General features: G+C 44.4%; 1 protein-coding gene across 1 annotated transcript in view; it reads right to left on the bottom strand.

Moving 5' to 3' along the window:
* The window catches only part of KCNK10 (potassium two pore domain channel subfamily K member 10), a 109430-nt gene that overhangs the window by 41544 nt on the left and 48171 nt on the right, over window positions 1-19715 (bottom strand). The window contains exon 3 of the mRNA XM_079768928.1: window positions 9298-9415. Within this exon, the coding sequence (XP_079625054.1) occupies window positions 9298-9415 (118 nt within the window). The remainder of the gene's footprint in view (window positions 1-9297; window positions 9416-19715) is intronic.

The following is a 19715-nucleotide window of genomic DNA, read 5'->3' as shown; positions in this document are numbered from 1 at the left end:
TCGCCATTGTCGTTTTTAGATTGCAAATGAGCCCCTCCAGACTGTGGCTGCCTTCAACACTTGCCTTCCCAGGGCCATGGGTGCTCCGCACTAAGGAGGCTATGTGGTCTAGCACAAGTTCAGAAAGGACCCACGGACCACACAGCCCTGCCTGGGGAAGCCTGAAAACAGTCAAGAGTGGGGGAAGGACGGTGGCTCTTCTTTCTACTGGGAACCCTGCATCATCTCTGAGTCCGGCCTATCTTCCCACCCACTTCTTGCATCAAGGGATATCAAGTGCTAAATAAATGTGTGTTGGTGGAATGGATGTTTACAGATCAAAGAAACCCTTCATAGCCAGGTCTGCTGGTATGTTTGTCAAATAATGCTTTGAAAACACCAACATCTTAAGACTGCAGCAATTACATACTAGTAAGTAACTGAGGTATAGTGAATACGTATACTCTATGTGGATGGGACTAAAGACAGTGGTGTTGGAAGAAAATGGCTTATGGCAGTAGCACAGTTTGTATGGAAATGAGTCTAAATCATTTGTTATTCGTTTTCATGTCAATGAGTATCTAGGCAGTCACCTAACTATCCTCCGATATCAGGGTGACTCATGTGAGGTCTGTTTCGAAAGCCGTCAGTGGGTGGGTTATTGGGTTCATGGTTATCAGCATGTTGGGGGTGCAGCACAGTAAAGAACGGCGTTGGTGATTGGTCCATCAATCCTCCTCCTATGCATGTGGTGAGCTCACTGGTGCTTTCTGCCCTTGAGCAATGAGTCACCTTGCTATTTTCCTTTTCAAGTTTCCACTCGGATTCATTCAAACCTCTTATCGCAATCATCTAAATCACAGTGGCTGTTTCATCAAGGAGTGTTCAGTGAAGCCTCCTAAATCTCGCATTTCTTTGACTCACCACCATTTTGATTTAATGGTAAAAACAACAACAACAACCAACCCTTGGAACTTTTTTTCAGGTGCTTTCAGGAACTTGGACACAATCCTTTTTCTCAGCATCCCCCTCTAGAATGATCCGATTTACATAACATAGCCCTCTTGGAGAGGGAACAAAGGTGCCTATACAGTTTCACATTATGCAGGTTTAAGGTTCCCTCTCGGAAACATTCTAGTAACTTCTGAAAACACTCATACTCTTGCTTGGCTGTCTCATAATTGCCTGACTACTATCAGGGGATCTAGGTTTTCTTTTAGTCTAATAACTCAGAAAAATATATTCTGCAGACACGGGCAAACAAACCTAGGCTTTGAACCTGCTGACTAGGCATCTTCGCAGCCCTGACCAGTGCTGTGCACCCTTCCTCTTCCTCTCAGAGAGGACCTGCCCCCACCCTGGGTCAGGGATCATCCAGGGTCATCAGGAGCATGAGAGAGAAGTAAGAAGACAGAGGCTCCAGATCCAATTCACCTCACTCTACCCAGTTGTCCGTAGACTCACTTAGTCACTGCAAACCCTGGTATTGGAGGGGTTCAAGGACAACATGGGGAAAAAAATCAATGAAGTGTAAAGTACCATAACAATGCAAAGTAGTATTATCATCATTGGCTCCTTATTTACTCAGTGTTTCACAGACAGGAACACTAAAATAAAAGTAAAGCAAAGTTCTTAGGTTAGGGCACTAGTGAAGTGATATTTAAATACATCTCTAAGCATATTTAATGGCATCATGTCATATCAGACACAAAGTAATTGTCATTCCTGAGTGACGCTGTACTTTGTGCATGGGTGTGCGCATGCGCATGTTGGTCCCCTGCCTCCAATGAACTATCTGGGAGTGACTGCTGCAGTTAGACTGTCAACACTGTGACTCTAGGAAAATCCTAGAACTTCCATTTTGGAACTTTGAGGCAATAGGAGACCCACATTCCTGGATTCTTGGCTCCAGTTCTACCCGGCCTGTTAGACTGTCCTGCCCAGCCTTCCGGAATGCTTGGGAGAACTTTGAAGGGAGGTTTGAGGATTGTACGTAGGCTCTAGAACTAGAGATAATGTGGATTCTTGTCTGGTTCTTCCGCTTACTAACTCTCGGAGGTTGGCAACCTACCTAACATTTCTGCCTCCTGCTCCTCATTTGAGAAGTGCGGCTATTTGATAGCACTCACCTCATAGCTACTGAAGGTGAAAGGAGTTGCCTGTGAAGATTAAATACGTGTATGTGAAGCCCGACGCACAGGAGGCGCTCAGTAAGCATTAGCGATTATCATCTCGTGGTTTCCAGTAGGAAGAAATCACTTCTCAGCCATATGTCTCCAGGAAAACGAAGCCCCGGGAGAAAACAGATGGTTGGCTCCTACTTTCCCTCCGGAAACTCTGCTGTTCTCCCACAGCGCCAGGACACGGGACAAAATGTACCTCCGGGGGCTGGCTCACTGACCTGGGCGGGCCCATGGCTGGATTTGGGGTGCGGGCATCTCTTGGTGCAGCAAGGGGCTGTGAAAGCTGGGAAATGAGAGGGGATACACAGCCACCAGAGAAGCAATCAATGAGGCAGACCTAGCCCAGAAGATTAGCACCCCAAATCCAAGACATCCAAGGAGCTACTCCATCAACTGGCTTCTGGTGACTTTCAAAGGAGATGAGCCCGAGTGAGGACAGTTTGCAACATATGAGAAGGACCAAGGTGGGACTTAGCTGCATTGACCCCCAGCTAGGAAACAATCCCATGAAGAGAAGGCCGATGTTTAGGGAGGACGTGTGCCCGAGGAGCACACAGATGATGCTCCCATTTGCTATTTACGTGCCAAAGTCACACCGTTGCCAACCCACGTGCTATGCAGGCCTGGTGTGCGGTGACAACGTGCATTCTAAAACCAGAATGTCTTTGCACACAGGTCTGGCTTGATGGGTGTGCAACCTGTCCAAACAGAAACCCCATTTCGATGGGTCCCGTGCTGTGGTTAGTGCACTGCTGTTGCCATTTGGACATTTTTACTCATTTCTTAGCAAGGGGACCACATTTCATTTTGCACCGGGCCCCGCACATTCTGTAGCTGGTCCTGCTGAATGAAGCTACTAAGCTCCATTGCTTCCTCACCGTGAGATAGTGGGCAAGTTACTTAACGTCTCTGAGCCTCAGTCTTCTCCTCAGTAAAATGAGGCTAATAAACAGTACCTGCCTCATGTGGTTAATGAGAGATTGCGAGAAGGCGTGTGGAGCACAGTGCCTGGAACCTAGCAAGCGCTCAGTGAGCGCAAGCCACAATGACTGCTATTTCCAAAACCATGGGTTAAACTCCCAATCCAGCGCTGGTTAATTAGAAATAGCTGCGCAGGTTCCTTGGCAGGCACAGCTCTTAAATGAGGCTGCCAGGCAAGTAACACAGTTACTGGCGACCATCTGGAACCTGACCCCGGGCTCTCACTGATGTGGGCGGAGTCCGGTGACTCAATCCCAAAATGCCTCAAATACTAAACTCCAGTTGCACTGGGGAGCTGTTGGTCAGGATGCCATCACCTGTGGCCCTTCTGTTTGTGATTGTTTATGGGGAAGACTCTGCACACAAGAGTGAGTGTCATGATTAGAAAAGCTAGTTACTGGGCTATCTACCAGCAGAGTCCACATTCAAGGGCAGGAGGGCTTTTTCACATCAGCATTCATTACTGAGAAAGGGGACAGGTACAGGGCAACCTCAACAAAGATGGAGCTGAGCCCATTCTTCTTCGTGGCGGGGCTCCTGGCTTGGAAAATGCCTAAATGTGTTCCCTTTGGCCATACACTTACAAATCTTTCTGTATGTCTGAGTATAAGAAAAGCTTTCTTAAAAAAAAAAAAAAAAGATGCCCTTGATCCATTCAGATAAAAGAGACTTCTGATACTGAGTAGTATCAGTAGTATCGCTGCTTTTCAGAAAAGAATCTATTATTCCTCCGATCTCTCTGCCTACATTCTAAGCAATGAACACGTTTTTGTGTGTCTGAAAAGTACATAACCTCATGCAGTCCGTGAAAGTCTTTCTGGAGAGCAATTTGGTGAGCCTTTAAAAGGTCCATGACCTTTGCCACGGCAATCCCTTGGGGATCTTTCCAAAGAAAACAACCAACGATGAAGACCACACCTCAAGTAATGAAGTTTTCATGGTGATGCTAAAGGAAGAAACAGCTTTAGCCTCCAACAATATGGGGTCATAGTGTGGATGGTAGAAGCCATGGAACCCATCAAAGATTGTTTTTCAGAGAAGCTTAGTAATAGGGGGCCATGTTCCCAGGAGTATGTTGTATATGAACTCAAGCAAGCAGGCGAATGTTTGTGCTTCACAAACAATGAAATGACAGCTCCTCAGCTCCAGCTTCCCCCTGCCTGCCTCCTAAATTGTAAAAAATTTCTCAGGAAAAACTAAAAGGATCAGTGAGTTCTGATTTTCCTTAGAAGCTTTGCTACCCCGAATGTGATGAATGATGAAAAAACCATTATTTCCTCGCCTCTTTATTCTACTAACATTGTACTATGGTTCTTTTTAGAATCCTCGAACTGTGTGACTTTATAAATATTCTCCCATTTGGAGTTAAAAGTTAGCCATTTTTTAGCCAGCTAAATGGTGGCCATCTTACAATACATTACTTTTGCAATGTATTGAGAAAGAGGGACAAAATAGCCTTTTTTCATTGAATGGAACAAGGACCCAATCTCTAGCACTAACACCGAGCCATGAGACTGAAGTAGGCTTATGGTTTGGGTTGGGTTTTATTTGTTTTTGTTTCCTGCCTGTTTTATAGTCGTTTCTTGTTCAACATCCACTTTCCTTCAGATTTTGGGGAAAGGTCCCAAGCCTGTGTCTCGGTATGACACAGTGTCCTGCCTCCCACTATAGCACCTTCCCAAGCATCCAGGACACAAGCACAGAAACCCAGAAGCTCATCCCATGGGATGCTCTGCCTACGACTTTAAATCTAGAGCAAGTGGCCCACAGGAGGTAGGCGATGGCAGCTGCAGTGTCCAGCAAGGTCAGGCACTGGCCATGGAGGTCAGAGAATACTGCCTGGCCCTCCATGATCTCTGACCCATACATGTGTATTAGTTTATATTTTTCAGTGCTGGGTAATAGAAAACCCGATGCAGACTGGCTTAAGTAGAAAAGGAAATGCATGGAGCCTGGTAAACAGGAGATTTAACATTTATTTCTTAACACTTCACGGAAAGCTCCATCCAAAGCTCAAAAGATGTGAAAAGAAGCCTGTTTTTCAATCTCACCCCCCCCCCCCCCCCCGCCCGCTTTCTTACTCTGCTTCTTTAGCTGAATTCCAGGCATAGTAATTCATCAAAGGAAGAAAATGACTGGCAGGATCCTGAGCCTATCTCTTTCCAGATTTACCTCCAAGTAAGACAGGAAGTCACTTCCTCCAAAGGTCAAGTAACAGTCCAGGATCTGAGTTTCTTATTAGGGTAATCCCAATGAGTTAAGAGATCTCATGTCCATCTCTTAACTAAGGACAGTGGTCACTCACGTGCAAAGTAATGGATTTCTTAGTCTAGACAAGGTGATCCTTCCCCTGAGACCTGGAGGCCAAGAGTGGGGAAGAGGACCACTGGGGAAATGGTTATCAGAATAAGTAAATGGATGCCAGGCATCAGAAACCAAGGACTACGTGTCATTTGCACAAACTCAAAGATTCTAGAATTAACATATAAAAAGGGCAGGAAATGTTACATATCAAATGTTTCTCATTAGAAACACTATTCCTTTATCACATAAGGTCATGTGGGCCAATGAACACAGTTGTTCAAGAAACAATGCATCATACAAACTCTGATTTAACCATTTTATAAAATGAGAAAATTTGAATGTTTTTCCTGCTGGGGCTGTGAGGTTGTGGATTAATCTTGTCTGGAGTGTCTGAAAAGGCCTCTAGACCCAGACCCTAGTGTAACGCACACCTCTAATATCTGTAAAATAGCTGATCTTAATAGATAAGCAGATTTGCAAGTGTGAATCTGACATATAATTAGATGAAGAGTCTTTTTAAAAAAGAACAATTCTCTTTCATTCCTAATTTTCTTATGGCACATAACTTTCTTGATTGCACCAATGTAGAGACAACACAGATCCTAAAGGCTAGGTCTAAACACAAAAACAAAATGCTGTGCCTCTAAAACAACCCTTAGCCTCCTAAACGTACACCAAGAAGTGGATCATCGAAGCTGTGCATCCCCCCAAGGGAGGCATACCCTTAGGCACCTACTTAACATGTGGTCATGAAGGACAAGGGAGAGAAGAGCCTCCTGATGGCCTAGCTGGTCTCAGAGAGCAGCAGATGGGAGAGCTCCTTGCAGGTGTTAATGAAGGAAGCCTCCCAATGCCTGCCCTTCATTTCTATGGATGGGCACGGCTGTGAGTTTCCCATTCTTTGGAATGAGAATTTTTATTGACTTCACTATTGTATTGGGGAAGATTCATGTCCAACTCATTGTCAGCAGAGCTGGGAGAGGGATATCATCTAGCAATTCCTCCATTTAGGAAAAGAAAATAAGGAGAAGAAATACAGAGAATGGCAAAAGAGCCCATCAGTTGCAAATCTAACAAAGTGCCAGCAAACATCCAATTATGATGGCGAGGGTGTCACCTTAAACTTCAAAAGAGATGTCTTTGTTTGTAGCAGGTGTGGATATAGGTTGAAGAGGGATAGCAGCTTAAGCCTCCTCACCTCCCCCCTCCCCGCACCCGCCCTGCAACCCTCCCTGCTTAATCTGGTCCAAAAAACAGATGAGGCAGAACTATTCATAGAAGAACACAGATGGGCCTGCCGTCGCTTTGGCAGCAGGAAAGGAGAGCCTTGGGATGTGCTACCTGAACAACTAGCTACCTGCCTCTCACTGCTCTCCTCTCCCCAGCCCCATTTAAGATTCAGCAGATAGCTGGTACAGGAAGATCCAGTTTGTTTGGTGTCAAGTATTTAAAAAAACAACAACCTGGCCCAGCATAAATATTAAGCTTCCCTTTTTAAAAAGAATGTGAAAAGAGCAGCATAACTTACCAAAGAATGGAAGACATTCAGTAGAAAAATGTCGCCCCAACCCGACAAAATTGTAAGGAACTATGAAGTCATCGCCTCTGAGCATTTTCACAGAGAAACCACAAAGCAGCAATGCAAGAAATGAGGAAAATAGTAGTGGGGTACCTAGTGAAGATGAAATGGGAGCTAATGGAATTCAGGAAAGAAATAGGAAGGGGAAAAAAATCCACTAATGATCATGAAGTGAAAATAAAATTGGAAGGAACAGATGGCAGAATAGGCACTGTGAAGAACACACAGAAAAGGAATAGAGAGGATAAAATTACCAAAATGAAAACCAAATCTGAAGCGTTGAAAAGGCACAGAGGAAAATTACAGACATAAAATAAAGGCAGAAAAGTGGTAATATATGTGTAGTTGGAATCCCCAAAGGACAGAACTAAAACCATACAACAGAGAAAACGTTTAGCGATGACAATCAAGAAAACTTTCCTAAAATCAAAGGAACGAAACCTAGTAGTGTTATCAGATGAAAGATAAAGACATAATCTTTTGTGTAGCTGGGCAAAACATCAAGTCACTTACAAAAGGGAAAAATATTGGGCTGACATGAGATTTCTCCACAAAAGCAAAAACATCAGGAGAGAGTGAAACACCTACAGCATTGAAAATCATGTGAGCCAAGGATTTCATTTCCAGCCAAACTGCCATTCAAGGGGAAAGTTATTTTGAACAACACAAGACCCTAGGGAATATTACTCCCATGAGCCATTCTTAAGGCAACTATTTGAAGATGAATTACAGCCAATCGGGTGAGGATGAGGAAAACCATGGCAAAAAGACTCGAGATGAATACTGACGACATTTAACTGAGAACTACAACTAAAATAAATGTATCAGGAGAACAGACCAGAATGTAAATGATATACCCCGATGTTATAGAATGACACAGAGAGTAATAATAGATAGCGGAAGAGGGAAAGGAGGAGGATGCTAAGTTCACCTTATATTATAGCTGAGAACCAAGGGGTATCATCTAAAGAGGGAAAATCAGCTGAAGTATATTTAATAATTTAAAAGTAAACAGTAAAAGGATGGTGTCCAGAAGGAAATGTCATTGTCCATAATAGGGAGGTATTAGATATTGCTTAAAGATTAGAACACAAAAAGTTGTTACATATTATTATAATTATAAAGTTAATCCCTAAGATAAAAATATAAAACTCCCCAAGTATCAGAAAAGAGACACACAAATATTATACAACAAAAATTGCTGCAGGAAAGAAGTAATTATAGATCACCATATGATCAGTTATGAAGAGCATTTATCTAGTCCAAGAAATGCAAATGTTCACTTTTGATCTAATTAAACAACAGTGGGAGGACAGGAGGATGGGAAGAGAGCCGTCTCCAGTGGAGCGGATGAAAGAGAACTAACTCCTCACCTTCCACCACAGGAAGTCAAGACATAATCCCTGAACCTGAACATTCAGGAAGTGGCTACACGAGTGTGATATTCAGAGTTATGGAGCTAAATATCGAAATAACCAAGCAAAAGAGAATAAAGTAGTTGCCCTGGGGAGGCGAAAAACTGCTGTTTTTCATAAACAAACTTTCTAGAACATTTATATGATGCTTTCATATATAACTTTAATAAAAAGTACAATTTTTAAAAAGGAATTTGAGCACAATTGAGCAGTCTGAGTTCAACTGCCTGATTCATATTTGGATTTTTTCACTCTAACCTTGTCATGAGGTCCTTTCAAAAACTAAAGGCTCCTGAGTCTCTCACTTTAAAAAAAAAATATTTTTATTGATTTCAGAGAGGAAGGGAGAGGGAGATAGAAACATCAATGATGAGAGAGAATCATTGATCGACTGCCTCCTGTACACCCCACACTGGGAATTGAGCCCACAGCCTGGGCATATGCCCTGCCCTGGAATCACACCCATGACTTCCTGGTGCATAGGCCGACACTCAACCACTGAGCCATGCTGGCCAGGCTGGTTTATTTTTTAAAATGATTTTGAGAGAGAGAGAGAGAGATCGATTTCCCCCCCCCCCCCCACTTATTCATGCATTCATTGGTTGATTCTTGCATGTGCCCTGACTGGCCATTGAACTGCAACCTTGGCTATCACCACGACACTCTTACCGACTAAGCTACCCGGCCAGCTGCCTTTCATTGAAAGCCACGACGACCATTGCATTAATGTGACAGTGTTTCGTAAGCCTCCTTGCAGCCTTAAGCTGCCAGGTATTCTGCGAGGACAGAAGTTTGACAAGCGCCATTCCTCAGGATGGCCTGCGGAGGAAGCGAGATTGGCAAGCAAACGGGTTACCTATGGTGGTGATGACAGTTCCAGCGAAGAAAAAGGCACTTCCGAGGTCCCAGTGACTGCTGTTGTTGGAGGAGTTTCCTATCGGACTCACCCCTGCATTGTCAGCGTCAAGGGCATGCTGCAAAGAGAGTGAGAAGGCATGAGGCTCGGTTAAAAAAGTTAAAGGAAAAGAATTTTCCTGCTCAAGAACCTGCAGTGATCTACAGGGGACTGGTTACGTGAATGAGGGTACAGTCACTAAGAGAAACACTGCACACCCACTAATTAAAACGAGAAAATGCATTGTAAGTGGGGGAAAGTTAGGGTATAGAGTAACGGCGCCACTTGTGTAAAATTTGTAGGCACAGGTTTATGCAATCCAGCCCTGGGTTATGCAAATTGCATGCATATTGCTTTGCAAAGGCGTAGAAGGGTTGTCTAAAGATTGTTACCCAAAGTGGTCATTCCTGAAAGACAGGCTTTCTGCTGCTTTTGACTCTCTTCTGTTTGTTAGAATGTCTTACACTGAGCTTGTTTCAGGAGCACAGGAGGCAAGAGCTTGGGCTACTAGCTCAGCCTACCCTGGCTCTGCCTCTTACTATCTTCAGAACCTTGCGGAAGCTACTCTAACCTCTCTAAGCCTAACTCTCCTCCTTTGAAAACTGGGGATGATAATACCACACACTGGTGGGGAGAATTAAATGAAATGGTCCTATGTAATGTACTTAGCTCAATGCCCTCCACCAAGTCAGGGTTTAACTAACAGCTAATATCATTTCACTGTCCCCCCAACACACAGACACATATTGCTCCTTTTAAAAATAAACAGCAGTGACTCCTTACTGACCCACTGGATTTGGAATCCCACACACCTTAAAATTCCCCCCAAATTGGCCACATTGATGATATTACTAAATCCTCCAGCCCGGGCAGGACACTCCATGAGACAGACCCTCACACTCCTGGGCCTTTGCCCACGCCCTCCCCGAGCGTGCTCATACTTCAGGGTCTAATCTGGGTCTGCTTTTTCCGGGAGGTATGTGAAGAATAAAGTGAAGATCTCTCAGCAGCCCTTCTAAGCTGGACCTGGCCAACCCCTTTCAGGCCAGAGGAGAGGGGAGAGCAGGGAGGAAGAGCAAACAGGTGAGCTGGGGCGAGGAAGGGACAGGTGGGAGTTGCAGAGGGAGGTGACATAGAGCAACTTCTAGAACAACTAGAGATCCTGTTCCTGGAATAACCCAGGTGGAGCCTACAAGATGCAATTAAATATATATATTTAATATATTTATATGTGACAGTATTACAGATGTCTCCCATTTTCTCCCTTTTTGCCCCCCTTCCAACCAACCCCCGCCCCACCCTAGGCCTTCCCCAAGATACAATATTGACATGTGATTATATTGGGTGTCCTGAAAATGTATACACACACTTTGAATAATTATAACGGCAGTGTTTATTAAAATACATTTCATTTTCAAAATTGAGCTAACAGCTATTAAAGTGGGTATACATTTTTGGGGGACACCCTGTATTTATGCTTAAATAATGCCCTTTAAGCTTTGTTAAAACAGACATGCCACAAAATCAGATCACAAGTGAAAAAGCGAATCACCCATATATGTTGCCTTTATGAATCTGGGATATTTCAAACTCTCTAGACCAGGGATCAGCAACCGTTTTTCATAAAGCTCTAGATAATAAATATTTTAGGCTTTTGGGGCATATTTATCCTTTCCTTTTACAAACCCTTAAATATGCAAAGACCATTCTTAGTTCACATGTTGCACAAAAACAGGCCGTGGGCTGGATCTGGCTGGCCCCGGGACGACTGACTGGACAATAGAAAAAAAATCCCCTTTTGTTAAATCTTTACTTGATTCTTCCCTTTCTTTAAGAACATGAAATACTATGCTGGCCACTGTTTCTAACATTAATCCTGGCACCCCAGAATTTAAAATCCAGCTGCAGGGTGTCTTTGCCGATGGTTTAAATCGGCCTAATTGACAACAATCATCAGGGGCTCTGCTCTGTTCTGCTGTAGAGAAAAGACAGATGGCGAGCCCTTTCTGCTAATAAGATATCCATTTTCCCTATGCTGTGAGTGCCACCGGACCCAGCAACAGGCCCTAACTAGTGTTTATCTCCTCATTATCTATTCAGTGCTGATGGGCCCACCTGGGCATAATACCTCAGGAGCAGCTCTGGGTCTCAGGCACTTAGGTGACCTCACATCACGCCATCAATAACTAACAATTCCAACTTCTATGAAGCTGCAAAGAGAGCTTGGTTTCAACCAAGTCTCTCTGTGCTGAGTATTGCATACAAACATAATAAGCAGACCCCTTGCTGCATGTAAAAATACAGATTTGCAGCAAAGATAAGCAGAGAGGATTATTTGTTTCATAAAAAAAAAAAATCTGGATTCCTTTTCAGTCTTGTTTTTCCCCCCTGAATTATGCAATTTATAAACGAATAATGTAAAGTACTTATAAATGCAATCTTCTTCTATATATATAAAACCCTAATATGCAAATAGATCGAATGGCGGAACAACCGAACAACCGGTTGCTATGACATGCACTGACCACCAGGGGCTGCACGTGAAACATGGCAGGTGTCGGCCGTGCTGGGATGGTGGAGCAGGTGAGCGGGGGCATCAGACCAAGGCAGGGTCCTGGTCGCTGTCATAGGGGCGAGCCTCTGGTGGTTACTGAAAAGTCTTTGCTCCCGTGTGCTGTGGTCCTGGCTGGCACTCGCACCCACTGCCAGCACCGGCCCCATTCACACCTGCTGCTGGCGCCAGCCCCTGTCCTGACTGCTTGGCACCATCAGCGGGTGCGAGCAGTGGCTGCCCGCCCGATCGCCCCCCGAGGGCTTCTCCACCTCCCCCTCCTCCTGATGAGTGATGGGGGCAGAAGCTGCCACTTGCACCCACTGATGGCGCCGGCCCTGCTTGCATCCACTGCTGGTGGCAGCCCCAATAGCTCCACACTGTAGCGGATGCGAGCAGGGCTTGCTCCACCGTCAGCATGTGGGAGCAGTGGCGGTGGGAGCCGGGCTGTCAGCAGATGGGACTGGGCCACAGAGGGAGGGGCCAGGCAGGGGCGTGGAGGATGGGCCAAGACCCGCCCCTGTGCCCACCACAGCCTCGTGGCCCACAGTTCCTTTCAAAGTGCACAAATTCGTGCACTGGGCCCCTAGTTTATAAATACTTTAAGGAAAGTATCAGTTGAAAGGAAAAGAAACTAACATTTGTTGAGTGTTTGCATGGAGCCAGGTACTATAGAAGTGTGATTTCATTTTATCCTTTGCACTATTTGTGTGTTATTCAATGTTATCCTTTCTACAACTTGCAAAAAAGTAAAATTATCTCCCATTTCAGTGGTAAGAAAACAGGCTCAGAAAAGTTAAGTAACTTACCCTAGGTCGGTGGTCGGCAAACTGTGGCTCACGAGCCACATGCGGCTCTTTGGCCCCTTGAGTGTGGCTCTTCCACAAAATACCACGGCCTGGGCGAGTCTATTTTGAAGAAGTGGCGTTAGAAGAAGTTTAAGTTTAAAAAATTTGGCTCTCAAAAGAAATTTCAATCGTTGTACTGTTGATATTTGCCTCTGTTGACTAATGAGTTTGCCGACCACTACCCTAGGTGTCACAGCCAGGAATTAGAGAAGTCAGGATTCAAAACCTGACTGGGCCCAAGCCATGGTTTTGCCTTTTCCTTTGCATGTGGTACCCAGAACACACTCCGCTCCCACAGCCATGCTGGCCTCTAGACAGAGATGAGGGGGAAGGACTGGCATCATCTAAGAGTTTAGGCAGAAGGGACCTCCCAAGGGATCAATTCTAATTAGATGAATTCCTTGAAGTGGAAGCACCAAACCTTATTTGGCTCTTGGAGCTGGTAACAGCTTAACTGTGTTGCATTAAAAATTAAAAAAAAAAAAAATGGGACAGGTTGATTTTTATACCCTGAGGGGAGGGAACAGAAGAAAGAGAGAATAATCCCTGAAAGGAAGGAAGGAAAAAGAAAGGGGTGTCAATTGACTTGTGGGAGGTTCCAGGTCAGTTCCAGCATTGCCCAGGACTTAATTAATTAATTAATTAATTAATTAATTTTTTAATTTTAGAGAGAGAGGAAGGAAGAGGGAGAGAGACACACAGATATGAGAAACATGGATTGGCTGCCCCTTGTACACACGTTGACTGGGGATTGAACCCCCAACCTGGGTATGTGCCCTGACTGGAAATTGAAGGCGTGACCCCTCGGTGCATGGGACGACGCTCAGCCAACTGAGCCACACCAGCCAGGGCTGCCCAGGATTTTTGCCAGTATCCAACTATAACTTGCTTTATCTATGATGTAAATTCCTCTCTCGCTCCCCCAAGTCTTCAGTAAAGTGGGTCTACAGCCAAATGCCTTTGGGAAGCGGTTTTGTGGAAATTAAATATAACATTGTTATAGGCACAGTGGGGCCAGAGTGTGATTTAGAACCAGAAGGAAGAAAGAAAAAGATAAGCCCTTCAGTGAGTCACTGAGCTCTTGCTAAGGCTTATACAATCCCTAGTCCCGGGAATGAGGTTTGACTCTATCTAGATCCGATGAGTCAGAAAGACTCCAACAAACCACCAGCATGAAAACGAATAAGCACACTTGGGTTATGTACATACAGGGAAAACCCAGCACAAACAACTGTTATCACTTGAATTAATAGCATCATTTTTAGTGCAATAAGAATATTTCTGATTGAGTTCATAGTTCTAACTTTAATCATCTTCTAAAAGATTTTCAAATGAGTTTAATCGTTTGAACTCAAGAAAACATTTTAAAATTAAATGTATTTGCTTTGAATTTGCTTCTCCCCTGCCCCGCCTCCCTCTCTGCATTCAGGCTGCAAAAGCGAAGATAAGCCAGCCCATTAGAAATGTCTGAGCACACAGATAGTGAAATGAGGTAACTGAGCTGTGTACTGTTTGGCTTAAAGATCAACCAAAACTCCCCCCCTCCATTCTCCCCCCACTACCCCTATGCTTTAGGACCACCTGGAAGGCATAACAGAAACTGCTGCCTCTCCCAAGTGAGGCAGGCCTGAGGTTGATGTGAAGGAAGAGTGACAGGGGGAACAACCACTTGGACCCCCCTCTCCCTCCCAGCTGTCCCCTGTGCTGTAATCCCATAATTCGAAGCCTGGCTGCGTAAATCACTCTCCGGATGGCGTGAGACACCATCACGAGTGCTAGCTCGACACGGAGATGAACAATGACCCACAGGGGACCACTAACTGTCTGTGGCTTTTCTCCTATGATCTGTGTACTCGGTGAGATCATCTGTTTCCTTATGTGGCACCAAAAAGAAAGCTGTGCTATCATCACTCAGCTGTGTGAGACTGGCTAAAGAATGCCACCGATGGGTGCACACTGATGGCGAGGGTGATCATTTGATTTATGGCTCAGTGGAGGATGCTTGCAGAGTACAAGGCGGCTCTGTTCATAATCATGTTGGAACCATAGGGCAGGTGCAACCCAGCATGTATGGCCACTTTCTTCATAGCTCACACCACTGGGATGAAATGAAAAGACCCCTCATCGGAGGGCACAAAGGTGGCTCTGTGTGTACAGTATTCTTAGTCCCAGTCGGCAAAGGGATTTATGGAGTAGACAGCTAGCCAGGGGTTGAGGCAGGATGATGGGGTGGCTGTGAAGGTGGCTTCATAAATGTATTAAATGTGAGCTTTCTTTCAGCCATTAATGGATAGAAGGAGAGCCACAGACCCTGAGAGGTGGACAAAGGCACATGCATTCAACTCAAAAATGCCCCTAATAATGCAAAACCCCGGCAGCATCCTTCTTTCTACCTCCTCACACACGGGGTAGGAAGGGCCTCGGGTAGGAAGTGGAAGGATGGTATTAATTTGGTTGCCACAGTTGCTTTTTATTTCTCTTGCTTCAGAAGTGTTTCTCACATAAATATTTCACCGAAGCAAAAGTGAATATCCTGGTGTGGGGGGAAGGGCACTTTCACATCCACCAGCATGGTCCTGAGGAGAGTATAGGATGTACGCCCTGCTGTCTCTGCACTTTAAAAGGCCACATCATACTATTTCAAACAGGTTTGGTGGTAATGAACTCCTGTATTTTTTTTGTTGTCTAGGAAGTTCTTTATCTGTCCTTTGATTCTAAATGATAGCTTTTGTTCATAACACCAAACCAGTATTATATAAAATGTTAAAAAGGTTTTCTTTAAGAAGAAAAAAATAAAAAAAATATATTAACAATAAAATGGCAATGAATACTAAAAACTAAATAAGTGAACAAGCAGAACAGAAATAGACTCATAGATACAGAGAACCATTTTGATGGTTGCCAGATGGGAAGCAGGTAAAGGGGATGGGTGAAAAGGTGAAGGGATTAAGAAGTACAAATTGGTTGTTACAGAATAGTCATGGGGTTGTAAAGTACAGCACAGGGAATATAGCCAATAATATTGTAATAATGTATGGTGTCAGATGGGTGGGAGATTTATTGGGATGATCATTTAGTAAGTTATGTAATGTCTAATCACTGGGATGTACACCTGAAACCAATATAATAACATATGTCAGTTGTAATTAAAAACAAAAAATGATTAAAAATAATAATATTTCAAACAGCAGTGGGAGGGTGTCAGAGAGAAAGTCTGGACTCACTCCAGCAAGGCACTTCTGGGGCTGATTCCAAGAAGTCTTTGCTTCAGTGCGAAGAGGTAGAGCATGGAAGCAACTTGTGTTGAGACCATGCAAGTTACTCAACTTCTCTGAGCCTCAGTTTCCTCATCTATAAAATGAGGGACCTTCCAGCAGGGATTTAAAAAAAAAGTGTATTTGATTTTGGACAGTGTGCATTGTCATTTCATAGCCTATATAATAAAAGGCCAGGGACCATAAGCGTAAGGACTGCAACGACTGCTCAACCAGTCGCCATGAGGTGCATTGACCACCTCTTGGTCCCCCCCACCCCCCCGCCCATGAGCAGCAGCTCATGGCAGTGGGCAGAGCGGCTTGCGACTGTGGGCGGGCAGGGCGGCTTGTGGTGGCAAGCTACGCGTGCACGATTTTGTGCGCTGGGCCTCTAGTATAATAATATTAACAATATTCCAAGAATACTTTCTGAGCCCTTACTAGTACACAGGCTTACTCAGTTAACCCACATGATGACCCCTCGAGATGGGCATGGCTAGCATCCTCATGAGACACATGAACTTGGACTAGCGTAGTACCTTACCCGTGGTCACACAGCTTGTGGACACTATTAGAATTGTCAACAGGAAGATGGCCATCCTAAATGCTGGGAAGGCAGCTTCTCTCCACCCTCTGTGTTCTTCTTTCTCCCCATCTCAGACCCTCTGGGGAGAGCAGGCTGGCTCCCACCCAGGCTGGGCAGCTCCAGTATCTATGAGAGGTGAAGGGAGAAGGGAAAGGGCATTGACGCCCACGTGTCTTTGCCTCCCACCCAGGCAGATGACCTATGTGGTAGTCAGGCTGGGGCTGGCTGGAGTGGACTGCGCATCCTACGACCATACCACCTCAGAGGCTCCCACAACAAAATGCTCAAAAAATAAATCCAGACCATAGACAAGCAAAGAGAAAGGCAACTTCAGGGCCACAGTGAGTATTATGATGGTGTTTATTTTTTCTGCTGTCCTAAGTATCAGTTATATGTAAATATTAGCCTTTCATCAGGTCCCTGGGGGAGCCAGGAAAGCAGGCTTTCATCAGAACTTCACAGCCTGGTTATGAGTCTACAGTAGAGCCCAGCTGCAGAGTGGACAGGATGAATAAGAAATCTGTTTGGAGAATATGAGAGGAAGAAACTCAAGGTTTCTGGACCACACATTCAAAGCCAATGATCTTTAGACAGGCTTGCTTTCCTTATTACCACCAGTTAACTCTTTGGGGGTGAAATGTTCTAAAACTCAACTCATCAGCCCCTATACTCATGACTAATCTATCTAAACATTATCCAGCCGTATTTGGGGGAGCTCCTTCACCGTCCAAATTGTGCCTAACAAGGGAAAATTAAGTTTCTCTCTCTTTGACTACGTGGAAGGATGAAAGAAGAAATTTTTAAGCCACGAGGAAATTATCAAGTCTATTATAAGGAAGTGAGAACATATGCTCTCATAGGTCAATAAACTTTCCCACTGTTACCGTTCATCCCAGTTTGGACTCAACCTCTACAGACTCCATAACAAATTCGCAGAATGATGCTGAAAAATCAGCTGGTTCTGAGGAGAGTGCATGATGTACGCCCTGCTGTCTCTGCACTTGAGATGATTCCTATCAAAGATGAGTCTAGCCAATTTCTGGGCTACAAAAGCAGCTACAGGAATTCCTGTTCATTGCAGCGTGGGCTAACTCAAAGATCACCATTCCTGCCATTGCTGCTGCATTGGAGAGAGTCTGAACTTTAATTGATTACTAAAATCTTGACAAAAAAAGATGCTTTTGCTACGTTGTTTTATTGTAGCTGTTTATTGAAACTCTTTCTTGCTCTTGAGTGTTCAATATTAATCTCAAATTAATATTTCATTTCCTCTGCACCCTTGGAGAATGTCAGCGCCTACTGTCACCATCTCTCTGATGATCAATATTTGATGTGGGGGCAGACACAGAAGTGAAGACCCAGAAGCTTTAAAGAAAGTTCTAGAATTTTCTTCAAAATAATCATAGTTGCCAGCATTTGCAATGTGCCTTCTTATCTTAGTCAGTCCTCACAAAAACTCCCGTGATAATAAATCCTATAATTGGTCCCATTTTCTAAATGAGACAACAGAGACAGAAGTCACTTGTCCACTCCTGCAGTAGTTAGTGAGCGCCAGAGTGGGAACTGGATGCAAGTCCACTCTCTTGGCTCTGGCCTTCCTCTCTCTCCCACAGATATCTGTCTGCCCAGCTTGCAACCATTTTTCTAAAGCTCATCTGTTATGTCACCTTCCCCCACCTGAGAAAATGAAATTATACTTCTGGTCCTCATTTTTCAAAGAACAAAAGACAACACCCTCATTTACTCAGCGGAGTTAACCTGCATCAGCAAGCTTTTCATGCCTTCTGCCCATTTTTACCGAGAAGAAAAGAAAAGATATGCTTTCCATATAGACTGATGCAGACCTGAGTGATCCCTCATGTACTTTAGTTTTAAAGAGACTGTGTTGATCCAGCCTCAACACCTGGCGTGAAGGTGAAAAGCCACGCCCCTCTAGAGCACAGCCAACAGGTAATCATTTATACTCTGGTCTGGTCACAGGTGAATGGAGTTCCTTTTGGGGATCCCATAGGTTGAATCAGACTCCTGCTCTGTGCACAGCCCCAATCACACTGGGCTCGAACTAGCCACTCAAGCCAAGTTGGTCTCCCCAAACAAGAATAGAGCCTTGTGGTTAAAAATATGGATTCTGGAGCCTGAGTCCAGATCCCACTTTTACTTCTCACTTATGCTTGGGCAGGTTATTTAGTTTATCTGTTTCTTGGCTGCTTACCCCTACCTCAAAGGATCAATGTAAAGATTAAATGACTTAAAATACAGCTAGCATGTAGAGCAGAGCCTGGCCACAGTAAACACCATGCAAATGTAGCTAGCGACACTATTGACACTAGACAAAAGTTCTGGGGGACAGGAAGTAGGCATCTTGCACCTTTTGCTATGTTTTTCTGATCACTAGGGCCTAACACAGCACCTGCTTTAGGACAGGCATTCAGTAAATATTAGCTATCTAAATGAATACATTTGATTACAAGGAATGGAAGTAATTGTACCAGCCACACACCATCAAAATCTTGCTAAAAGAGATTCTCGCTTCACTCTAAAAAAAGGAGCAAACACGTGCACATTTATGTATAGATGTAAACACAGTAGCATTCATTTCTGGGATTTGTTTTATTTTTATGGGCGTTTTTTTTTTGAACACTGAATTCTCATTTGCAAACTAATTTTTCCAGTGACATGCCAATTTCCATTAGCTCTTTAATTTCTGGCTTAAAAGCTTTAGCTCTTCTTCACTACACAATGATGGAATCAACAACTCCAGGGATAAAAACAATAATAATAATAATGAAGTGGAGGCCTGTAGAGACAGGCAAGAAGCCACAGGCCCAATCTTGTCCGCATTGAACAATCTTCTGCATGTCGGCTTTGCTGGAGAAAGGGCAGGCCTCTGACTTCAGGGCAATAGCTGGGAGGAGACGCTTCAACTCATCAGAGCTGCGTCCTGAGGCAGAAAGAACCCACACCTCCACTCACCAGAGGTCACCTGCCGCCTGGGCTATGGCCTAAACTTCCTGCACACAGGCTGCTGGGAAGAGGGGATGACCCAGAACAGGAAGGAGAAAGCTTATCTGGCAAGGATTTCCACAGGCTGATGAATGGGTGTCTCAGGTGTCACACTTTTCTTAAAACCCTTACATTTC

Source organism: Cnephaeus nilssonii (assembly GCF_951640355.1).
Source record: "Cnephaeus nilssonii genome assembly, chromosome: 4".
Classification (NCBI taxonomy): domain Eukaryota; kingdom Metazoa; phylum Chordata; class Mammalia; order Chiroptera; family Vespertilionidae; genus Cnephaeus; species Cnephaeus nilssonii.
The sequence above is the reverse complement of the archived record's forward strand: the minus strand, read 5'-3'. Positions and strand labels throughout refer to the sequence as shown.